At 50.7% G+C, this 21535-nt stretch overlaps 6 protein-coding genes across 6 annotated transcripts; 3 read left to right on the forward strand and 3 right to left on the reverse strand.

The window, feature by feature from the left end:
* Nucleotides 1-7: 7 nt before the first annotated feature.
* On the forward strand, nucleotides 8-5766 carry TGME49_293390 (cytochrome C-type heme lyase, putative). The gene is made up of 5 exons (XM_002370100.2): nucleotides 8-1594; nucleotides 2143-2302; nucleotides 2979-3065; nucleotides 3819-3927; nucleotides 4797-5766. The coding sequence occupies exons 1-5, from the start codon at nucleotides 841-843 to the stop codon at nucleotides 4884-4886; spliced, it is 1200 nt and encodes a 399-aa protein (XP_002370141.1). The 5' UTR covers nucleotides 8-840; the 3' UTR covers nucleotides 4887-5766.
* A 1114-nt stretch (nucleotides 5767-6880) lies between these two features.
* On the reverse strand, nucleotides 6881-8181 carry TGME49_293400 (hypothetical protein; the record flags this gene model as incomplete). The annotated part of the gene is made up of 1 exon (XM_002370101.1): nucleotides 6881-8181. One exon carries the CDS (start codon nucleotides 8179-8181, stop codon nucleotides 7405-7407), a length of 777 nt encoding a protein of 258 aa, XP_002370142.1. The 3' UTR covers nucleotides 6881-7404.
* A 236-nt stretch (nucleotides 8182-8417) lies between these two features.
* TGME49_293410 (hypothetical protein) lies at nucleotides 8418-9267 on the reverse strand. Its single transcript, XM_002370102.2, has 2 exons — nucleotides 8954-9267; nucleotides 8418-8574 (listed from the first exon to the last, which is right to left on the reverse strand). The coding sequence occupies exons 1-2, from the start codon at nucleotides 9030-9032 to the stop codon at nucleotides 8420-8422; spliced, it is 234 nt and encodes a 77-aa protein (XP_002370143.1). The 5' UTR covers nucleotides 9033-9267; the 3' UTR covers nucleotides 8418-8419.
* A 1595-nt stretch (nucleotides 9268-10862) lies between these two features.
* Nucleotides 10863-13191, forward strand: TGME49_293420 (transporter, major facilitator family protein). Its single transcript, XM_002370103.1, has one exon. It carries the CDS (start codon nucleotides 11264-11266, stop codon nucleotides 12989-12991), a length of 1728 nt encoding a protein of 575 aa, XP_002370144.1. The 5' UTR covers nucleotides 10863-11263; the 3' UTR covers nucleotides 12992-13191.
* Nucleotides 13192-15330: 2139 nt separating this feature from the next.
* TGME49_293425 (hypothetical protein) lies at nucleotides 15331-16977 on the forward strand (the record flags this gene model as incomplete). Its single annotated transcript, XM_018782191.1, has 1 exon — nucleotides 15331-16977. One exon carries the CDS (start codon nucleotides 15331-15333, stop codon nucleotides 16975-16977), a length of 1647 nt encoding a protein of 548 aa, XP_018638625.1.
* Nucleotides 16978-18058: 1081 nt separating this feature from the next.
* On the reverse strand, nucleotides 18059-21375 carry TGME49_293430 (hypothetical protein). The gene has a single exon (XM_002370104.2). It carries the CDS (start codon nucleotides 20232-20234, stop codon nucleotides 18999-19001), a length of 1236 nt encoding a protein of 411 aa, XP_002370145.1. The 5' UTR covers nucleotides 20235-21375; the 3' UTR covers nucleotides 18059-18998.
* Nucleotides 21376-21535: the final 160 nt, after the last annotated feature.

The following is a 21535-nucleotide window of genomic DNA, read 5'->3' on the forward strand; positions in this document are numbered from 1 at the left end:
GCCTGGTTGCCCGCTTCGCATGCTCGCTATCACGAAGAAATGGGTGACCCGCTGGGGGCAGCACGAACAGCGCTCTCGGGGGTGAGTGCGCGAAGCAGGACGGGTTTTCTCTGCATTTTACGTGGTGAATTTCAAGCGTAAGCCGTGCGCGGCCGTGTCGGCTCGGCGGATTTCCAGGGATACAGGCGTTCTGGTCAAAAGGTCCCTTCAGCACGAGCAACGCGCGTCTCCGCAGTCCCGTCGATAGCAGTATATGCACAGCTGGCGCTGCGGTGCCTGTGGCCACGGTTTCCTGAGCAGCTTGTCAGCGAGATTCTCAGGTTCTGTCTGCGTTTTCTCGGTTCTTCTCCCCCGCTGGGCGCGTCTGTACGTGCACAGAAGACGCGCAGCTGCGAACTCTTGTCGCGAACTCTTGTGCGCGAGCACCCCTCTTCGTCCACGGTGTGCCTCTTTTTTTTGACCCCTGGCAGCGGCGTGGCACTTGTGGATCTTCCGCTGTACATCCTGTCGAACCAGCACGCAACTCTTGGCCTTTCCGTTTCGGACGGCTCGGGACTCGGACTCCCCATTCGCTTGCTGGAACTCTCGCGCGTTCCCCAGCCAGGCTCACGCGCCCGAACCCTGTGCGCGACCCAGCCACAGTCTTTGCGTCGGTCGCCACTGTCCGCAACTCCGTCGCGTTTCTCTTCTTCCCCTATCCCTTCTGCGGCGAACATCCGCTTCTGCTCTGTCGCTTTTTTCAGGTGGCGAGCGTCACACCCTTCTGCGGTTCAAGCTTTTCGACGGCTCTTCCCCCCATCGCTCTAGACCTCTCTTCCCCCCGTTGCCGCTGACACCAAGATGGCCACCGCGGCAACTTGCCCTCTCGGGTCGACTTGCCCGATTCCTTCTTCCTCCTTCTCTTCATCCTCTTCTTCCTCCCCTGTGTCTTCTTCGGAAGCTTCTTCTTCTTGTCCAGCTCGCTCTCTGCCGGTTTCTGCTCCAAGTTCCTGTGCGGCGAGCTGCGCGCCTGGCGCTGCGTCGACGTGTACAGGATCGCCTTCGGGGCGTAAGTGCGTCGTTGCCTCTGCTTTGTCGACGGTTCTGGCGACACCTGCATTGCTGTTTCCTTCGCTGAAGCCCCCACAACTGTCTGCCGACCACAAGTCTCCGTCCTTCGCGTCTGCGCGGCAAAGGCTCTTTCGCTTCGCACCCTCCCCCTCACCCGCGCCGCCGCACCCGTCGCTCGTTTCCCCGACGCATGCATTCCGGGGTACAGACTCGCAGCGCCCGGTCTCGGCGGCTGCCGCCTCAACTGCTGTCTTGCCTGCGCGCGCTCTGGGATCAGCCGCCGGAAACGATGCCTGCCCTTTCAGAGGCCAGCGCGATATGCAGAGAGAAGACAGCGGCTTTGCCGCGAGGCTCGTGCAGAGACGCTCCGGCTCCTCGCCGAGCGAAGATCTTCCGGACGCGACTACGCACGAAGTCCACGAGGAAATCAATCCGCGAAACATGATGCCCGAAATCTCCAACGCCCCGCAACAAGACCCGGACGACCTCGCCCTCTCGACGCACAGACGCGTCTCCACCATTCCTAAAACGGGAGAAGACGCCAGTGAGAACACTCACGAACGCCATCCCTTGGTTCCAGTCGCGCTTCTCGACACCCTGCCTCCCTCAAAACGTCTTACAGTGGCCACACACAGTCTCACGCAAAAACACAATATTTGGACATTTATACACATATATACACATATTCATATATATATATATATATATAAGTATATGTATTCCGTAAGGTGTCAGCCAGAGCGTCAAGTCTCTCACGACGGATACCCTTCCTTCGATGCATCCATATATACGTATATGGAGAGACAGATGTGTATGAATAGGGAATGTGACAACGTAGATGTTTATTGATGTACACAGGCGCATTTATGTGAGAAAAGAGCACTGAATGCACTGAAGTGACAACAGCAGGTACCACCTACACAAGAGACATCCCTATTTATCTATCTGTATATATAATATATATATATATAATATATATATACCGGTATTCAGAGATTTTTTGCGCGCATGTGTTGACTTGTAGTTGGGTTTCTTGGCCTGAGAGGGCGTGGTGTTTCTCTGTGAATGTCCTGTTCTGGTCTCTCCGTCCAGCCTGGATTTATCCCTCGCCTCTTCAGTTTCATCGCGCCATGAAGAAGAAGAACAAAGAGCCTCCTCCCGCAGATGCGATGGAAACTACTGTCTATGTCCATGATGTGGTCAATGAGAGAACTTGGAAAAACATTCTCCACTGGGAGAATGCACTGCACAAGTGAGTCTCAATGTAAATATATATATATATATATATATAAGCAAGTGTATACGTGAAGAAATAAATATATATATTTATACATATGTACAGTACTAGCTACATACAGAGAGACCTATACACACATGTCTGAAGATGGAGCGTGTACGGATTCTTATGCTCCGGCACATGCTTTCTAGTGCCAATACGTTTGCAGCAGAGGCATGCTGCCACTCGCATGTTGTTTGCGCCTAGTGCAGAACGAGACACTCACGTTTTTCTTTTGTTCACGCCTGCTGCTTGTCTCTTTTTCGCTGGCAACGCATGCATCTATATGCACAAATGGAGACGCAAATAGATGGACACTTGCATACTTGTATAGGTACATATATGTTAAAGAGTTATTTGCACATACCGGTGGTGTGTCTTCTTGTCATCAATGCATGCTTTTGTATGTTCGTGTGGAGGTCAAAGACATTTGTGTGTATCTCTTGAGGTACGAATTGATCTTTTACCGAGTCTGGGCATGCGTGGGCTGTGCTGCGAAGATGACAGGTTCCGTGAAGAAGAAGAGAATCGCCGAAGAGCGCGTCGAGGAAAAGACTTTTGACGTTGAAAGTCTCTTGTCCGGCAAGAAGACTTCAAAACACATCGTCAGCCCTCGTCTGTCCTGTTTGATTCTCTCCGTTTGCTTTCTCAGAGAATGTGAAAAGCCGACCCTGAGTCGCTTTGTAGGCCGCTCCTCCGATTATACGCCGACGGCGCGCCTACGCCAGTACTTTTCCTAGTACGTCTCTCTCCAGTCATTCTGTGTATTGTTTTTTACACAGGACTTCTGGCTGTATGGGAATCGTTGCTTTCTATTTCGGGTGTACAAGCGCTTTTCACGGAGCTGAAAGACACTCGAGAAAACGATTCCTTTCAGTGTGTGTGTGGTACACGAGTTGAAGGGGCATTCGCGATGAATCCTCACGAATGTTCCTTTTCTTTGTCTGGGGAAATATAAAAACAGATACACATGTATACATATATAAACACTTACATGCATACATACCAACATACATGCATACATACACGCATACTTGCATACATACATACATACATATAAATAGATGTATATATATATATATATATATATATATATATATATATGGATAGATGCAGATAGACAGAGACGTAGACAAAGATATATATAAATGCATATTATGCAGTCCATTTGCAAAAATACAGAACGATTGGCGTATAGAGAGGAATAGAGAAGTTTAGGTGAATCTGTATGTAGTGAGGCAGCGCGACAGCAATGAGGATCTCCACGAAGAGTGAAGCAAGATTATCGGCATTTGGAGATAATGACGAGAGATGTATGAATCCATCCGTAGCGTTGATTAGTGTCCCGGTATACGCAGACATGTGTCGAGTCTGTTGCCAGAGGAAGAGGATTTTGTACATCGAAGTGGGTGGTCCTCCACACTTTCCCCATTTATTGTGATTTTGTTTTTGCATTTGTCTGATTTTTTTTGCCTCGCGGTGTTTTCTTCAGTATGGGTCTTCCGTTCGACCGACACGACTGGTATGTCGACCGATGTGGAGAGACAGTGCGCTACATCGTGGACTACTACGATGACCCGCAAGCGACCGACAACATTCAGGCAAGTCTATCTTGTTTTGCAAAAGATAACGAGTCTGGAAACAGTGTAAACTGTTCGTTCTTCTTGACGCGTCCTCACTCTGCTTCTGTCAAAGTCATAATCCGAAAGTCGTATGGAATCTGTCTCCTTTCCTGTTCATTTCTTCCCATCTTTCTCTGTCTCTCTGTTTCTGCTTCTTTCTGTCTTCGCGTCGCTTCCTCCCTTTCTGCCTCGGAGAGCCGCTGATTCTGAGTGTCCCCGCCTCTTTCGTCGTCTTCTCCTTTCGTCTGCGACATCTGTGTCTGCGTCTAGATCTCTCTTTCTCTGTCACTTTGTCTTGTCTCTTCTCTCTTCTTCTCGCGGCGTTCTGCTCCGCGAGCATGCCGTGTCTCCGCCTCGCTTCGGCGTACCTCTGGCGCTCCCACTAGAGGACGTCTTCGAACGCCACGGAAAGTGTACGGACGAGGTGACATGCATCCACGCTCGCCTGAGAACAGAGTTCGTGATATGAGACGGCGTGAGAAGAGTCGGGCGAGCCTTCCTAATTGCTCAACAAGGACTTTCCTGCCTTTTGGCGTGGGTAAAACCGTGTCCATGGAATAGTGACATTTCCTTTACAGAGATACTAGCAGGACCTGGTGCAGATGGACGTCAGACGCTCTTCGCGTTTGTCACGAGTCGAGCGCAAAAGTCTCGACTCCTTTCTGAAAAACACACACACATACATCTCAATGCACTGACGGCCTTCTTTTTGTCCTGAGGGTGTGCGGGGCTTTCTTTTTCGAGTTTTGGCCTTCGTGGTAGGATACGTCAGGCCTACATGCTGGGATGTGTGCTTTCTAGTCTATATCACGAGCAACGTTTTCGCCTTTCCTTTCAATTTTCCTCAGGTTTTTATCCACACGCGCCCTGCCTGGTTCGACTCCTGGCAGAACTTCTCGGACAATGTCCGCCACTTCGTCTCTTCGTTTTTCGCTTAGAACGATTTCTTTATTTTCTGCTTAAACGGCTTCTTCGCACATTCGTCGCTTATCGTGTTTGCTATATAGCCGACTGTTCTGGAGAGCCCCTCTGCTCTCTTCCGGCTTCGGAGACTCGCGAGAAGCAAGCGGATAACCGAGACATAGGCATCTCAGAAAGCGAGAGAAGAAACCTGGCAGCCGTCAGAGAAGAGAGGGAAGAACGGGGACGAAAGGCACTGTTGTTGTGGACACCCGAGCTGGGCGTTTGCATGCGTAGCGCGCGAGAAGCGACAGCGACACGGAGAAGACTACTCGGATTGAATGAGAATTCGAGATGGGGTATTGCACGCAGCGTAGAGAACGGGGGTTACAGAAACACTGTCGTGAGAGAGAACAGCGGAAAGCGAGAAGATAAGCTGGAGAAGTCGGGAAAGAAAAGTTGTGAGGAAGCCAGAACTGGACGTGGAACTGGACCTCGTTTGAATTGGCTTGAGAAACAGGAAAAAGGCCTGGAGTGTTTTTGGAAGCGACCATAAGTTCTTTTTGTCATGTGATTTTTTGGTGTGGCGTGCTCTGTGTTTTGCCGCTCAAAACGCTCCGACGCTTGTCAGGTGTATGAAATTCTCTGCCTCGCCTGGAAAGAGTGAAACAGAATCATGGCGATTTCTCTCCACATACAACGCTGAGGCAACACCTCTAAACGCATGTCAACAACGCCTCGGGTAAGATGAAATTCTCCAACCACAGACCTGGACTCTTCTTTCAAGTGAACAGTCTACATTGCGATTTCGCAGTACACTCATCCAGCCACTATCCTAGATCAGCTATTTCTTCCTCCACGCACACACTCGCAGTCTCGAGCTCCCGCCTCGATGAGCTCAATTATCTTCGCCTGAACAGTTACACAGGTATATATATATATATATATATATATATATATATATGCTTCTGTAGACGGGCACAACTTTTTCAGAAAGAAACTGCATACAGATCTCAGACGCACGCCTGCCGGGGAGAAATCGTTCCGCTGCGCGCTTTGGGGTATCTGCTAAGTCTCCGGAGTGGAACTGACACGACACAGGGAGGAAAACGAAGAGCTCACACAAAGTTACTGCAGTGGCGCATCCGGGGAGGAACAAAATTTTGAATGCCTGCACAAGAATTCGAGGAAGGCGGCTGCCTCATGCCAGATCTTAATTTCTATCCTGCGAAAAAACCTAGTCGATTTCCAACCTATATGACGACTCTACCTTGAGCGTGACTTCTGAGACACGGTCTACCTATGGACTGGTTGTGTTAGTTTTTTAGCACGCCACATCCTGAAATTCCATCTTGCCGATAAACGTTGTAGGTGTCCACCCTTCATGAAAAGCCGTTGAACTTGCAGCAAGACCCACAAACACAGTCGACGTACGGAATGGCCTTAAGGCCGGCCTTCTCCGGACGCCGCTGTGCCACGAATTCGTTTTCCGGGGAAAAATTCTCAGCGGGCCTCTCAAAAACTGCGCTTTGTTTCCCGAGAGAGCTTTCTGCCAAAGACACTGGAGGCTGCCTCGCCTGCAGAATAAGCGTGAATCTTGCGCTTCTGCCAGTCTCGTTGAGAACCTCGGACAAGTCGTGTATCGAGAATGCATTCATGAGCCACTCGAACAAGAGACTCGGCAAGAGGAAGCGAGACACAAAAGGCAGCAAAGAGCAGAGCAGGTGTCAGACCAACACCATGAAAAGACACGTCATCCTTGAAAAAACTGAACAGAAAAACACTAGAGAACTTGACCTGGTAAGCAGAAACTTTTAAGCTCGAAGCCAGCGATCGAAAGAAAGTACATGAAGTGGTGACAGGAAAGGCACGCAAGACGACGCGGTGGCAAAACACGCGCGGAGGCGAAAGAACACTGCCTTTTCTTTCGTGGCTGTTCGCCGTTTGTCTATTCGTGTTCTACTGCCTCGAAACATGCACGAGATTTGCAATCTCTAGCCACGACGCAAGCTTCGTCATGAATACATTTTGGCGTTTACGCGTTTTCCAGAACGGGGTCCAGACACTTTCAACACCGACTCCTTCTGGGTCTGTCTCATGTTCTTTCTCGTGTTTCCTTGTCTTTCTTCTGCATGTGCACGCCGCGAATCGGCACCAGAGGACCCTTTGTTCTTTCCCCAGTCTACCACACGCGCGAGTCTATGTTTCGCACCTTGAAGCATACTTGTTTGCTTCCCGCCTCCGTGTCCTTCGGGAACTTTGTTGCCTCTCGGCGGTGCTTGTTGAGACCCCCATTCTCATCTTTCTTCTCCGCTACCCAAGCAGTGTCTTCTTCCGCGCTGCCACGTCCCTGACTGCTCTGTTCGTTTTTTCTCGCTTTCGTTCGGCTTCCAGGGCCACCGTCCTGGCAGTAACCATGTCTGCGGCAGGACTGTTTACCTCCTTGTGGGGAGTGTATTCTCGCCTCAGCAGGCGGCCGTTTTCTGTCGCTCGCGTGGTCTGCGTCGCCTCAACTCCCTCGCTGTTTCACAGGTTTCTATTCCTGCGGTGCTTAGATCAGGCAACGACCGTGGTCGGTTCTCTGCGATTCTCTGTTTCGCGCGTTGTCTCCCCCACTCTGATCAGCGGCTGCTCGTACCACGTCGCGACCACGTAGACGAGGCCCGCGATTGAGACGGTCACTGCGCCGCAGCCGAGCGCGACGGAGAGCAACTTCGTTTCTGCCTTTTTGCGCGCCTTCTTCTCCGCTTCAACTTGCGCGAAAGTTTTGAAGCCGCCGTTCTCCTCGGCGTCGCTGGCGTTCCGCTTCGCTGCAAGAAGGCGCTCTGGAGACCTGGAAAAAAAAAGCTTCCACGCGAGCCGCGCGACGGCCGAAGACTTCCGCCGCGTCAACACGGACAGGAAGAACGAGTGCTGGATTCGGCGCGACAGCGGCAGAGCCGCCGCACAGGGGTCTGAACGCCCTGGCGAGGCTGCGACACGCTTCCGAGTCGACTTCTCTAGCGTTTTGTGGTACACAAAGTGCTCATCAAGTCGCTGCGTGCGTGTGCCGCTCGCGGCGACCCTCGTCGCGACGAAAGACGCGAAAACCGACGGACGCTCTGACGCCAAACACCGGCGAGACAGAGAGAAAAACGAACGCAGCGAGTCCGCCGCTGAGGCCGGCGGCGCGGAAGCTGCGAGTGGCGGGATGGGAAGGCCGAGAACGGAGCGCGACGCCCGGCCTGCAGACCGAGAAGCAGAGCTACACAGAGGAGAATAGAGGGAGAAAAAGAACAGGTTGGAAGAAAGGGCGGTCGTACGGCGACAGACGCGGAGAGGAGGAACCGCCATTGTGGAAACACCTGCAACGGTGAAATCGACACGGCCTGCAGGAAACACAGCGAATGGCCGCGGTGTCTGTACGCTTCAGCCGTCGCAGCTCAACCAGGTAGAGTTGTACTGCCGGTAGACCGGGTGGCAAACGTCCGCGAAAGCGACCAATGAATGGGTACGGGAACAGCAGCTGAACAGAGGAGCGTGCTCGCCGGTCGCGGAGACGACAAAGACACCCGCTGGCCAGGCACACCCTTCAGACGGTGACGGCACCGCTGCTTGCGCCCGAACTCGACTGGGATGCAACGGCCTCTTCTCTGCGTGTCTGCAGTTTATGTCTTTGCCTTTCGACGTCTCTCAGGACACCTTCGTACCGTCTTTGAGTCTGCTTCTCCTTCGCGTGAAGCACAACTGCAGCAGGCACAGCACGGGCAAGCCGACACAGAGAAACCAGCAAACTCTAGCAGGACACCTGCAGCAGGGAACACGAGAACCCCCGACGTCAATCTCGATGCAAACAGCTGTCTGTCTGTCACACGAATGCTCTGCAATGTGCCTTTCACCGACCCTTTCCGTTCTCCGACAGTTTCCCTTCTCGAGGACCGAGCCGTTACGTGGACGTTCACCGACAGCCGCACACAGCTTGCGCAAAAAAAGGGAGACATCGTCAATTTTTGGCTGCCTTCTCAGGAACAGGAGAAAAAGCATGTGTGTATGCAGCGACCCTCGACAGAAACGGGACTGCGTAGGGCTGCCTTCCCAGTCGCATCTCAGTTTTCACCGCGCTTACATGTGCACATGCCGACGCAGAAGACCGAGGAAAGAAAAATGAAGATGCTGCCGCGGGGCAGGAACCCCTTCCCTTTCATCTTTTTCCGGCGCTAACTCGAAGACTTGTCCTCACGCAACTGGTGTAACTGCTTTTGTCTTTCCTTTTGAGTCACGGGAACGAGACGGGGTCCTTAGTCAGGGGAGGGCGGCGCGGCCGGCGCAGCGACAGAGAAAGAACTCGAAACAGTGGAGACGCGGGGTCGGCATCTCGAACGCTGGCCATAAACGACGAAGGAAATCTATGCTTTGAAACCGCTGAAGCGGGGAAGTAGCGGCGCAGTTTAACAACGAAAGGCGAGGCTTCGCTCGGTTAAACTCGCTCTGTGTATCGCCCCCTCGCTGGAATCTGACAGGCGACTTCTCTCGCGCAGAGGCACCTCGTGTCAACCGTATGGTGTGGCGGGAAGAAAAAAGTCCCCGAAGCTCCAGCGATTTGCTCTTAGCAGCCAAAGTTCACTTTAGTTACTGGAGTTCTTCTTTTATTTCGTTTTTAGGGGGATTCCTCTCGTTTAAATAGGTAGCCTTTCTCCCCGGGGGTATCGGGTTTCGATCAGGCATCCCTCTGTCTCCGGACGGATACCCGGCCTGTGTGCCCCTCCTTTGTTAAAACTTGTCGGAGTCAAAGTGCACGAGTCCACGACTTGGAAACTGACTTTCACATTTGCTGCCCCAGGTCGCCTCCCACGGATAGTGGCTTTTTCTTCTAGATCACCAGTACAACAGGAATTCCCTGTTTCGTGCACAGACAAGGCAGCTACAGCTGTATGTATCACGCCATAGCTATGATGGATGTCCCCTGGCACAAGAAGGCAAGTAGCTACAAACCGTACAAAGTCTAGCTACGTACATTTGTGCAACTAATATGGTAGGCGGTTGTACATGTTAGATGCCAATTTACCGGCTAAACGTCCCCTGCATAACTTACGCCTGTTCCTTCCGCGGGGTTTAGGAAGGGATCACTCCAAAGTAGCAACAGTGCTCATTAGGTAAGGTATATGTCTTCTTACAAGGCTCAGACATCCGACTGTGACACCTCTACGGGGTAACCTTTGGCTTTTCGAACCCGTGTGCCGGCACAGGCATCAGGGATTCTGAGGTTTGGGAGTGTATTACTTCCGAATCGGGTAAGTTCATTATTGTTGCGTAGGTTTTTGTTTAGATTCCCCGCCGACTTTGGACTGTCTTTCCTTTCCTTCTCTGAGGAGCAGTTCCACCTGGGTAGCTCCGAATTTATAGTCACGTGACGATGTTGACACCTCTAGGAGAGTGTGTTTTTTAGCAGTTCTCGCACTGTCAGTCGTTGCTTTTGCTTTGCCGCCGGAGCGAGATGCACGATCACCCGCTTATTGTTTATCGTTCCACGCTTGCAAAAAAGATGGACAGTCCGCGTCCCGCGTGGTCCCATCTTGCGTCTTAAGGGAAAAAAAGACGAAACATAAATGTTGACTAATCAGCCTGAAGTTAAGCCGCAATTAAAGCGTCCTAACGAAGCCCGTCCAAATATGGTCTTGTCTGTTTGAAAAAATATCACCTTGCAGGCATTTTGGTATGTTGCTCGCTTGGCTCTGAAAGCGTCCACGGGGAACTAAATGGTGAAAAAATTCTGGGTAAGCCGTCTTTGCCGCCTCACTGTTCCTAACTCACGCTCAGTCCGCCTTTGAATACCAGGTATTCTCCCGGCGGTTGCACACTCCTCAAGCCTGCTTGTTTTTAGAAATGCGTTCCCGCTCTCATCTGTTTCAACGCAGAGAAACGGAACATTTTTTCCACTCGGCACTTCGCCACGTCCACATATCGAGCAGCGCGACAAACCATCGAGCAGAGAGGACTAGCGGGACGGCGCGGCTGGACGAGATCAAACAGGATGTGCTGACCCCTATTTTTTTAACCGCGAACCGTAGTCACTGATGCAGATACTCTGCCACGTCCGTAATTCACCATATGCTCCAACTGAGCGCTGCCCGTTATTGTCGGCGGCTCATTCTCTGTGAAGAACGGCCCCACCCGATCAGGACCGCGTCATGTTTTTGCCTATCTTCGAGAAATGATTCCGTCATCAGCGAGTAATGCCGTCAAACATGAACCCCACTATTTTCAGTGGCTAAGCTGTCGCGGCTAGTCTTGTTCCAGAGCAGGATATTATGTTCTTCTGTCGGAAGCCTGTGTCTTTATTTGGCGGGCACATCGGATTCTGTGCACTGAAATAGAACGCATCCCATTTTTGACTAGTCTGCTATTTTGTGATGTCCCTAATGCACAATTTTCCAAGATGAGTTTCTCAGAAGAACAAGTCCCCCATGCTTTACTGGTTACAGCCCACCAGTCCTTCCCAACTATGCAAAGTGTGGATCCGCCTGTTGCCCGACCGATTCAAAGAGCAGCATCCGTCGCAGCCCTGGAAAAGATTGCACAGGTTCCAAATAAAACGCCTTTCGGCATCTCGCGTTGGGTGCTCCTCGCTATCTTTCTTTTCTATTCGTTTCTAACTGGGCCGTCCTACTGGAACTGGACAGCCTTTGCCGATATATTTTTCCTACGTGGAGAGTATGTATGGGGCTGCGAGCCGAATGAAATTGATCGGACAAAACACGCTCACCAACCAAAATGCGATGACCAAGATGTAGCAGTTCAGCAGCTTTTTACGATTATTGTGGCGTCAGACTTCTCTTTCTCGTGTCTCTCTGGATTTCTGCTCGATTATGCTGGTCCGCGACTTACGGGCCTGGCTGGGACTTCAGTCCTTCTTCTGGCCTGGTGCCTTCTGGGCGCAGCAGATGAGACACGCCACATGTTGGTTCCAGGAGCTATTCTATGGGGTCTGAGTTCATCAGCGGCCTTCTTTCCCTGCTTATCTGTTGCCAACCTCTTTCCCACTTCTCGCAACACCGTGATTGGCTTTCTCGGGGCATCCCGCACCTTGTCGAATGCCACTCCCCTGGTATTGCGAAGCATAGCAATGAACAACCATACACTGGCGTCACGTTTGTTCTACGGATATGCTGGGTTGTGTATTGGCCTCTGCGTTATTATCGCTGCCATCTTCATCCCGATGCGACAGTGGCAGGTTCTTCCGTCTCTAGCCAAAGCTGCCGGATTGGTGCCGACCGATGGTGGCACAGTGGAGGACACTGCACCGGCAAGCTCCAGCGAGGCAGACGCTGAGCACACCGACAGGGAAAATGTGGAGTTCATAGGGATGAAACGAGGTTTTTCCCGATCACTGTCAGCTCTCAGAACAGCGACACTGGTGGGCGGCGAGGAAAGAGAGGACGAACAGGCGCATGTCGACCTTCTACAAGTGGCAGTACTTCGGCAGGATACTCTGATGACGATGCAGCGTGGCACAACCGCCGCAGCGGTGTCCCGCGGGTTAGACTGGAACGCTTTCCTCAGGGAGGCTTTTTCTCTTGTCTTCATCCCCCTGTGTGTATATGAGGCGTTCGTGCTGCTGTCAAACAGCTTCTTCTCTTCATCCGCGCGCCACCTCCTTCCCGCGGCATACGAAGCGAACCAGATCATCCAGATTTTTGCGTTTCTGCCTGCTCCTCTGCTAGGAGTGCTTGCAGACAAAGCCGGTATTCTTGTCACCATGGCGGTGGTCAACGGGTCTGGATTATTTGCATTCATCATGGCGATGGTGCCGGAGGTGCCCGCTGCTGTAGTGTGCCAGTACCTCGCTTGCCTTTGCATAGCAGTCAACAATTCTTTCATCATGAGCCAGGTCTACTGCTACGTCAATCAGAGTTTCCAGGAAGGCCATGCGGGCAAACTAATTGGTATTGCGTGTCTCGTTGCTGGACTTCCTTCTCTTGCAGCCAACGCGATGCTTTCTACTGCTGTCAGCGACGGGTTTCCCAACATGATGTCTCTCTGTATTGGACTTCTCACCGTAAATTTCCTTCTCATTGGAGGACTGGGTGTCGCCCGTCGACGAAGGGCCCAGAAACTCCTTGCGGAGACCGAAGTCGCCTTCCAATCTGATATGGCCACCGGCTGAATGCTTTGTTTTGAAAAGAGTTTCATACACTTCTTGTAGCCGTTGCGGCGTGCCCCGGGCAGCGTGCTGCTACGTGCAGAACACTCTGGCTCGCTGCTCAGAATCTTTAGTAGCTTTTTTACTAAAATTATATTTTAATTGATAAGCTTTACCTTGTTGTGTTAAAATATTATCACATTCTAAATGCATTTCTTTTTTAGAAAAAACAAAACTCGGGATAAAAAATTTTATTCGATTTAATTGAAAAAAAGTTGCTACGTCTGCGGTTGTCATTCTGCTTCACGTCTGCGATCTCGCCGAATCTTGGTTACCGAGTGACAATTCTCAAGTCTGTCTTGGTGTCTTGATCGATGTACTGCCTGAATGTCGTCGGCATAGTTGGCATTACGAGGTCTCTGTTACACCGGAAGAATGAAGAGGGGTTCGGCACTCACCTACAAATCGAAAGAAAGCAAGTCTAAGAGTAAACACCGTCGTCTCTACACTCGCCTGGCAACTGTCACCCGGGGATTCAGTTGTTCGTTCTCAATCTCTCAGGTGGCCTGCACAGTTCTTCATTTGATGATTGCATGCAATGGCATTTCGACGGTGGCTCGAAAAAGCTGGTTACAACACGAATTCCACAGCCGCGTCCACAAAATATCTCCGCTGCGAGAAAATCTGTATCTCTACGCAGACAGTTCACATCGAGTGAGCCAGAAGTATTATCTTTTGAAAACTTCAGTTTGAACTCGCTGGGGGCCTTGAGTGGTAACCACGAAGTCGCAACTCAGGCGCATCATTTCTGCTGTCTACGGGTGTCCACTGATGCAGTCTGAAGGGTTGTCATCGAAACGAGGCCAAGGACCTACAGCAAGGGCTCAGGGGATTACCGTCACAGGAGTAGATCTGCTTACAAGATATCTAAGAATAACTCCAGCTGGTCGGTCACGAAATAGAGATACTCCAGATAAAAAGCATGGGAAACGGAGATATCTGGCATCTTCCATCTACAATGCCGGCCAGCGGCTCGCATGGAAAATCCCGCCGGACCTACTTGTCCGGTCGCTCTCGCTGAGCTTTGTCGACCGACATCGATTCCTCGATATGGTGTACGAACGTGTAGAGTTATTCACATCCTCCCACGCTTGCGTATCTAAAGACGGACAGAATGTTTCATACTTTGGGAAGTGACACAGCAGAAATGCCACTGCAGGGCACGAATGCTTGCAACGGCAGTCCAGAAACGTTCGCGTGGCGTTTTCTGCGGTTCAGCAGTTCTGCAGCATGAACCAGGGCAGCCTGTTTTCATTCCTACGTGTCATACCGCTCAGTTGAGGCGACGCTGGGAATTCTGCCTGGCCACCTGTTAGAGGCGGAGCTAGCTAGCCCGCGGACCAGGAGGAAGAGGTATCAAATTCGTTCTATTACGTTGTTGATGGGAGACACACTAACGCCTGGGTCTAATGCGCGCAGGTACCCTGGTACGATAATGTTTTCGGACTTGTCTCTTATCAACATGGCTGGTGAAGCACATCTGCCATCTCTTCGTGTGAAGAACTAGACGACGTGAAATCACGTACCGCTGCAGCATTTGGAGGCTACAACCACACCACCGAGAACAAGTACCAGTTTTTCAACGTTTTAATTCCAGTGTTTGTCAAGAGTTGTCTCCAGAAGTTCGGTGTTGGCTTGGTAGTCTCTTTTAAAGTTACTGATCTGCATTCTCTACTGACGTGTTCTCTTTTCCTGTACGCAGAATCGACCGACAACACGGCTGTAATGCCCCCTAGAAGGGGAAATTCGGTGCTTGTTGAGTGGGCACCCTTTAAGGTGCAGATTCTCTTCGGTCGGAGACATTCATCCTGGAATATTATTTTCGTCCTTCGTTCCCTGGGGTCCATATTGACAGGACTTTCCGACTGTTCCATCTTGATTACTCTTTCCAGAAGGCCAAAGCGAAGGCTGCTACCCAGATCTGCCACTACAAATGCCCCTTGGAAAACTCGTCCGATTTGATACTGATGGAGGAATAAGATAACACTAATGTGCAATGTATAACTACGAACATGGAGACACCATGAGAACAGTTTCAATTCTTGCGCCCGCTGTCTCTGGTTCCCCGGATCAGCGACAAGTCAGTTTTTGATACGGGATGGGTGGAAGTCTCCAAGAAGCTATAACCTGTCATTTTACATGACTTCACCCCGCGTGTACCTTGTTCATTCGTATAGTGTCTGGCATTCAACGGCATGTTAGCTGTATTTGTGTTCTTTGAGTAACCTGCTGGGATTCTCCAGATGCTTGGCTGTTTACGCGAATATTTTCGTACTAGGGAATCGTTCTGAACTCTTTACAACATGGCAGAGGTGACAGCACAAGGAAACCCACGTGTCTTGCAAGCTCGCGCAAGAGCGGTTTCCGGTTTGCAGGACGAGACGCCGTCAGCAGTTCACAATGATACTCCACTGCGTCTCTCACGTGAATGCTTGCTGTGTATCTTTTGTGTATATGTATTCCTGTCTGGACCGTTATACTTTAACTGGTCTCCACTTGCTGAAATGTGGCTCGCGTCAGGTAGCTTCCGTGAAGCGTGTGATCCTGGTGAGCTCGATTCATCGAAACCAGAGACCGAGCCCAAATGCCAAGAGGAGGAAATCGCAGTCCAAGGGTTTTTCGTTATCACTGTGATGTGTGACATGTGCTTCTCGTTGCTCTCTGGTTTCTTGTTAGACTCTGTAGGACCCAAGGTAACAGCTGTGATAGGTTCCACAGCGCTTACGATCTCGTGGATTGTCAACGGAATATCCAGGCATTTACTAACAGCTCACGCTTCAATCATGCTTATGAGCGCCAGCTTGTCCATGGCCTTCCTCCCCTGTCTTATCATTGCCAATCTCTTCCCTAATGCACGCAACACCGTGATTGGCCTCCTGACGTGTTTCCGCTATTTGTCGGGCACGGTACCCATTGTTTTGAAGACTGTCTTTTTGGGGAATCGCTCAGTGGAGGACACTCGCTCCGCCGCCTATACCTACGGGTTGTTGTGCGTTGGATCGTGTGTGTTCATGGCAGCTTGCTTCTTCCCCTCAAAGAAATGGCAGCGTATACGAGCCCTTCCGTGTCCCAGGGAAAGTGGGACTCCAGCTCCCGAGGAAGCGTCGCTCCAGTCTGCTCACCGCACAAACACACCAAATGACAGAATCATTTCCGACACCGAAATAACTCTCACCCGCAGACAAAGCTTTTCCAGATGGTGTCGCGATAGTCTAGCCACTTGCTTAGGCGCACCATCACGTACAATAGACTCTCTCGACGCTGCCAACCTGAGATGTGACCTCGTTCGAAGTGAAGAGCGAGGCACCACGGATGCCAGGGTTCTTTCTTGGAATGACTGGAGAGAATTTTTCTTCGAGGCATCATCCTGCGTATTTGTTTGTATGTGTCTGTTTGAGACAATGCTGCTTATTGGTGAAATCTTCTTCCAAACGGCTGGGAGACGTCTCATACCTCTAGCATACAAAGCGACTGAAGTGATAAACATTTTGGCTGCCCTTCCAGTCCCTCTTATAGGATTCCTGGCAGACAGACGAGGAATAACCGCATCCATGTGCGTTGTTAACGTAATCGAATTGCTCGCATTAATTTTCACCATCATTCCTGAATTCCCCACTATTGGCGCATGCCAATATCTGGCGTCTTCTTTTATGGCTGTAGCCTCTCCGTTCCTCGTTACCCAGATTTATTGTTACGTTTTTCAGAGCTTCCAAGAGGCGCACACGGGAAAACTTATAGGCTTGGCGTGTTTCATTGTGGCAGTTCCAATGATTGCAGTTCTTTCGATGGTGAAGGCTGGATTCCATAGGGGCTTTTTCGACATGTTGCTTGCCTGCATTGTGATGCTTGTTGTGAGTTTGTTGCTTCTCGGTGTCATTGCGATTCTCCGCGTGCGACGAGCAACGACGGTACTCTCAAGCATTCATTCAGAGGACCCGTTGCACGAGTGACTTTGAATTTGATGTTAAGATGAAGCTTGCGGTTTCGATAATAAATCTGCGGTCAGACAGAAAAAAAAATATGAACTGCCAACGGAAATGCCGTCAGGACAAGACCCCCACGTGCACGTTTTCCTAGTTGCTCGTCGTACCGCCTGACGACTGCACCCCATCCCCAGTGTGATTGTAATGATGATGAACGGGGTTAAGGACAGATGCACGTGCATGAGAACAACAGCACTTGGCATATGCATTCTGCTTGTTTTGAACGTCATCAGCGATTCGGTTGTCTGCTTGCAACCAAACGACGTCAGCTCACGGTTGATCAGCAGAAGATTATGATGGCGCGCAGGGATTGTGGGCGTTGCATTATATTGTGAAGTTTGCCGAACCGCACGAAAGATGAAAATACTCCCTACAGTATCTGTCAAGCCTCCAATTTTATTTGAGTGATTCGAAGTGTTGTTGCAAATTGGCTGAACACTGGTAATTCATGCATTTTTTTTCAAGGGAGCGTTGGTTGAAAATGAGGCGAGTTAGTAGTACATCCGGACTGACCGTTGTTCATAATCATTACGAAGGCACCGCCTTCTTGTAGCCCATTCCGAGAACCGTCAGTTTCAGGTCAACACCGGAGTTGTTCCTGAAAACGAAGACGTCCCGATGTTTTGCAACGCAGCCCGAGCCTCCATAGTAGGGGTATCACGGTTACAGTAACTTCGTTTCTGTGGCGTGTGTTCTACTACTTGCGAATGTACGACGTGGAACTACCGACTACGGGATTGACCGGCTGACGCAGAAGTGTTTCGACAGTGTTCACCTGTGTGGAAAAAATAATTGACACAGACTCTCCCCCGTTTTGTGTGACGGCAGCGACTGCCGGATCGAATGAAACGACAGACGGGCCGGCGAAAACTCAGCGGGAAAACAAGGACCCTGTCGACGTTTGTGCGTAACATACAAACCAAATTTGGCTGTTTGGATCGTCTGTCACGTTGCTGAAGCAAGGGTATCATGGATCTGTCGGGCCAGCGGTGCCGGTCCGACCTGAGTCGCAGGGGAAGCCTAATTGTGGGTAAAAAACTCTTTGCGTACACTGCTGTCTCCCCCCTGAGCTGAATTTTCAGTTGTCTTGTCTCTGCAAAGTCCGCCAAACGAACCTCAATTTTTTTTATCTGCACAGCGGAATTCTTTTGTTACTGTGCCTCAAAAGCGACGATGGCAAAACAACGATGCTGCCGTCTGAAACTCCCTTGCTGGAATGTGTGTGCTACTCTAATCCAGGTCGTGCGATCCATCTAGAGACGCTCCAGCAATAACGTAATGATGACAGCATGCACCGGAGGGAAATGGTTATGACCCACAGAAGACATGCTGGGGCATCCGTCCTCCACCATCGTCGTCAGAATGCCATCTGGGGAAGCGGAGTTTCGGCATTGCGGCATCAGGAACCAGATGCCATGCATTTGGGTTAGAACTTGCCGACTGATGCCACATCCCCTGGAGACAAGCGATCGTCCCGCACTGAGCTTGCACCTCATCGTCTGTTTGCATGTATCCACATCTGAAAGAGTTGCGCCGTGCAGAGATCTAAATTCACCAAGGAATGTGGGTTCGAAGCAGATGGTGCCTTCTTCTCGACGCGTTCCTTTGCAGAATAAAAACGTCGCAAATTTGGACAGTCACATACACACGCCTCCTCAAGGAGAGCGACAACAACGCAATGCGTTCCATCCATGCACGATCGGAAGACCGCCTGAGGAAACGTACAAACAAGTAGCGACACTGTTCGTCCTACGCGTTGTAAATACCTAATGAAGCACCTACAGTGAAGCTGTGGCGAGAGTCATGCAAATATAAGCAGGCTCTCTCGGATGCGATCACTGCTACCATGAAGGGACGTTTCTGCGCCCCCCATGAAAAAACAAGTCACGAGAATCACCCACCAGGTAGTAGCTGAGCCCACATCCCAAAACTTTGCAAAAGTGCTTTGCTTCCAGGGAACAGTTTGTGAATTGGTTCCTACATAGGCCTCAAGCACCGGCAAGTTCGATCTGGTCGGCCCCGGGCGGTGTGTGTCGCTCCACCGCTTCCTTGTCCTTCTGGTAACTTTTAAGCTCCGATAAATACTTGCCAGCAACACATAAGGATGCAGGGATGCAACACATGCAGGCACAGCAGGTCCAGAAAATCAAGAAGGCAATGACTGCAAGGAGAATATAATGGTATGCCGTGTTCTCAGCCACACAGGCTGTCCGAACTGAATACAGAACACAAGCAGATGTTTCTTGGGGTGACAGGGACTCTAAGTGGGCCAAGAAGTCTGCCATCACCTTCTGATCATCCAGACGAGTGTTGTCGAGTACACGATCGACTGCCAAGTGGTCGAAGCCACAAGTCCGCCAGCAACTGACAGGCCATTTCTTGAAATCAAGGATATCGTAGTGAGAGTAGTTGCACATCTGTCCACGGGTAGACAGGCCTAGGAAAACAGATGTCGCACTTTTGAAATAATTGGCGCCGTACTCTTCAAATCCTTTCCGACACGGTTCGACTGTTTCGTCCAGAGGCACATCGGGTAGCAATCCTCCTTGCCTTGCAACTGCCTCAATCGAGGTGAGTTCCGCTGCTCCTGATCCATATCGATCAGGGAGTAATTCGGGCGGTGTATCCGAGACCCAGTGAGATGCACGGTCCGCTGCTATATCAGCTGCTGCTCGGGCTGCGCGAAAAAGAATGTAAATGTAATATCCCCAGAGTGCAACTGTTAATAATAAAAGCACAGTGCCCAGAACCAGATATAATTGCACGCCTGTCTTGCTCTTCGCTGACACTGACAGTATCCCGATGATTCCGATAAATACGCCGAGCAACATGGAGGTGATACCGAGGTCAGCATTCACGGGCGAGAAAGCAAAAATCAAAAGAACCCCCGTACACACAAGCCACACAACCACAAGAAAAATCATGCAGTTGGCACCAGCTGCGCGTTTTTCCAGCTTTTCGCGCGCGACTTGGGACCCTCGCTCGACTGTTGTTTCGTTCGCTTCAACCGGCTGTTGGCGGAGAATCTTCACCTCGGAAGGCAAAGGTGGATCTTCAGTCGCGTATGCCACAGCGGTTGGTTGTTTCGAGGTGTCGTCTTTCGCACCCTTTACAACGCTATCTCCTTGACGACCAGCTGCTGTGTCTTCAAACGGCAAGCTCGACATGGCCGTCTGGTCACCTGGAGGAGCCACTACGGCCTGCTCCTCTAAAGTCGCCGGCATTATACTGGGGCGTTACCAAACAGGCCGCGTTATGATGGAATAGGCGTTTCATTGGTGCCCCGATAAAACTGCTTCTGGCCAATAAACACAGCTACGTGTGGTAGATAAAGGGCACTGAAGGCGTCCAGCAAATACCGAGACACAAGGAAGAAGAGCGCGATGAACAATAATTCCCACGTCGTCGTTATTGTCACGATAAGATATGCGGCCAAACCAACCGGAAGTATCATCTCTACCAGACCTAACAGGTATTCAAAATGTTGAGCCAAGCACCAGATCTTGTTACCTGGCAGGAAATAAATGCGACGACGGGCAGCGGTGGCGTTCAACGAGACACTGCCTGACCAGCCAGCGCCACGCAATACTGCTTTCGATGAATAGCAGTTTAATGGAAACGAGGAAGAGCTTTTTGCATATTGGGCGGCCTTTGGCTTTACAAGGTAGATCAGCACAAAAGACGTTGCTAATGCTCGCAAAGTGTGGCAGCGGAATCCTTTGGATTGCGTTCTGTCTTTTCGGGATCTGGTTGCAATACCTTCTTTTTGGACTGGTTTGCTCCAGCTCGTCGCCGCTGTAGTAACGCACATCAAACGCCGATGAGTAGCCGATTGTTGCGCAACCCCACGTGCGCCGCAGCAGAACTGTTCACGCCTCTACTTCCGCTCAACAACAACCGCACTGAACGTACCACGAACCACTTTATGACATGCTGATTGTTTCTCTTCTTTCAGATGTCGATGTACAGTGCTCCATATGTATCTGAATTGCGTGTTTTCCAGGGTGGCTTTGTTGCAAACTGCACCATAGTTACGCATGGCGGAAACTAAGGATCTGAGATGGAGCTGAACCACGTACTGAAGTGGTTCTTCTTGTTTATCGTGCAGCCTCGATTGCCGTTGCTGCGCTGCCCTCGGTTGCGCTTCGAGCACGGCGTAAACGTTCCCTGCAGTACTGGCATTTCAGAGTCCGGCTTCAGCGGGGTAGGAGTGTGCGCGCCGTCTATGCAGTGAACACATGACATGATCATTGTTTCAGAAAACTATACAGCGGATATCCTTCCAGGATTTTAACACGAAGTGCTTCTAGCTATGAAAGCCCGCGATTGTAGACCTCTAGTATATTGCCGAAGTCGATTGTCGAAAAGGTATCAACAGAAATCGGCGATTTGCTACCCGTACGCAATCGATTTGCACTGGAGACCATTATCAAAAGAATACGGTCTGCTGTTCTCGTACTGCTAATTAGCAGACGCACGATACGCAAAGACTACGTTATAGTAATCTGGTTCGATCAAGTCCGGT

The sequence above is a fragment of the Toxoplasma gondii genome, chromosome Ia, assembly GCF_000006565.2.
Source record: "Toxoplasma gondii ME49 chromosome Ia, whole genome shotgun sequence".
Taxonomy (NCBI): Eukaryota; Apicomplexa; class Conoidasida; order Eucoccidiorida; family Sarcocystidae; genus Toxoplasma; species Toxoplasma gondii.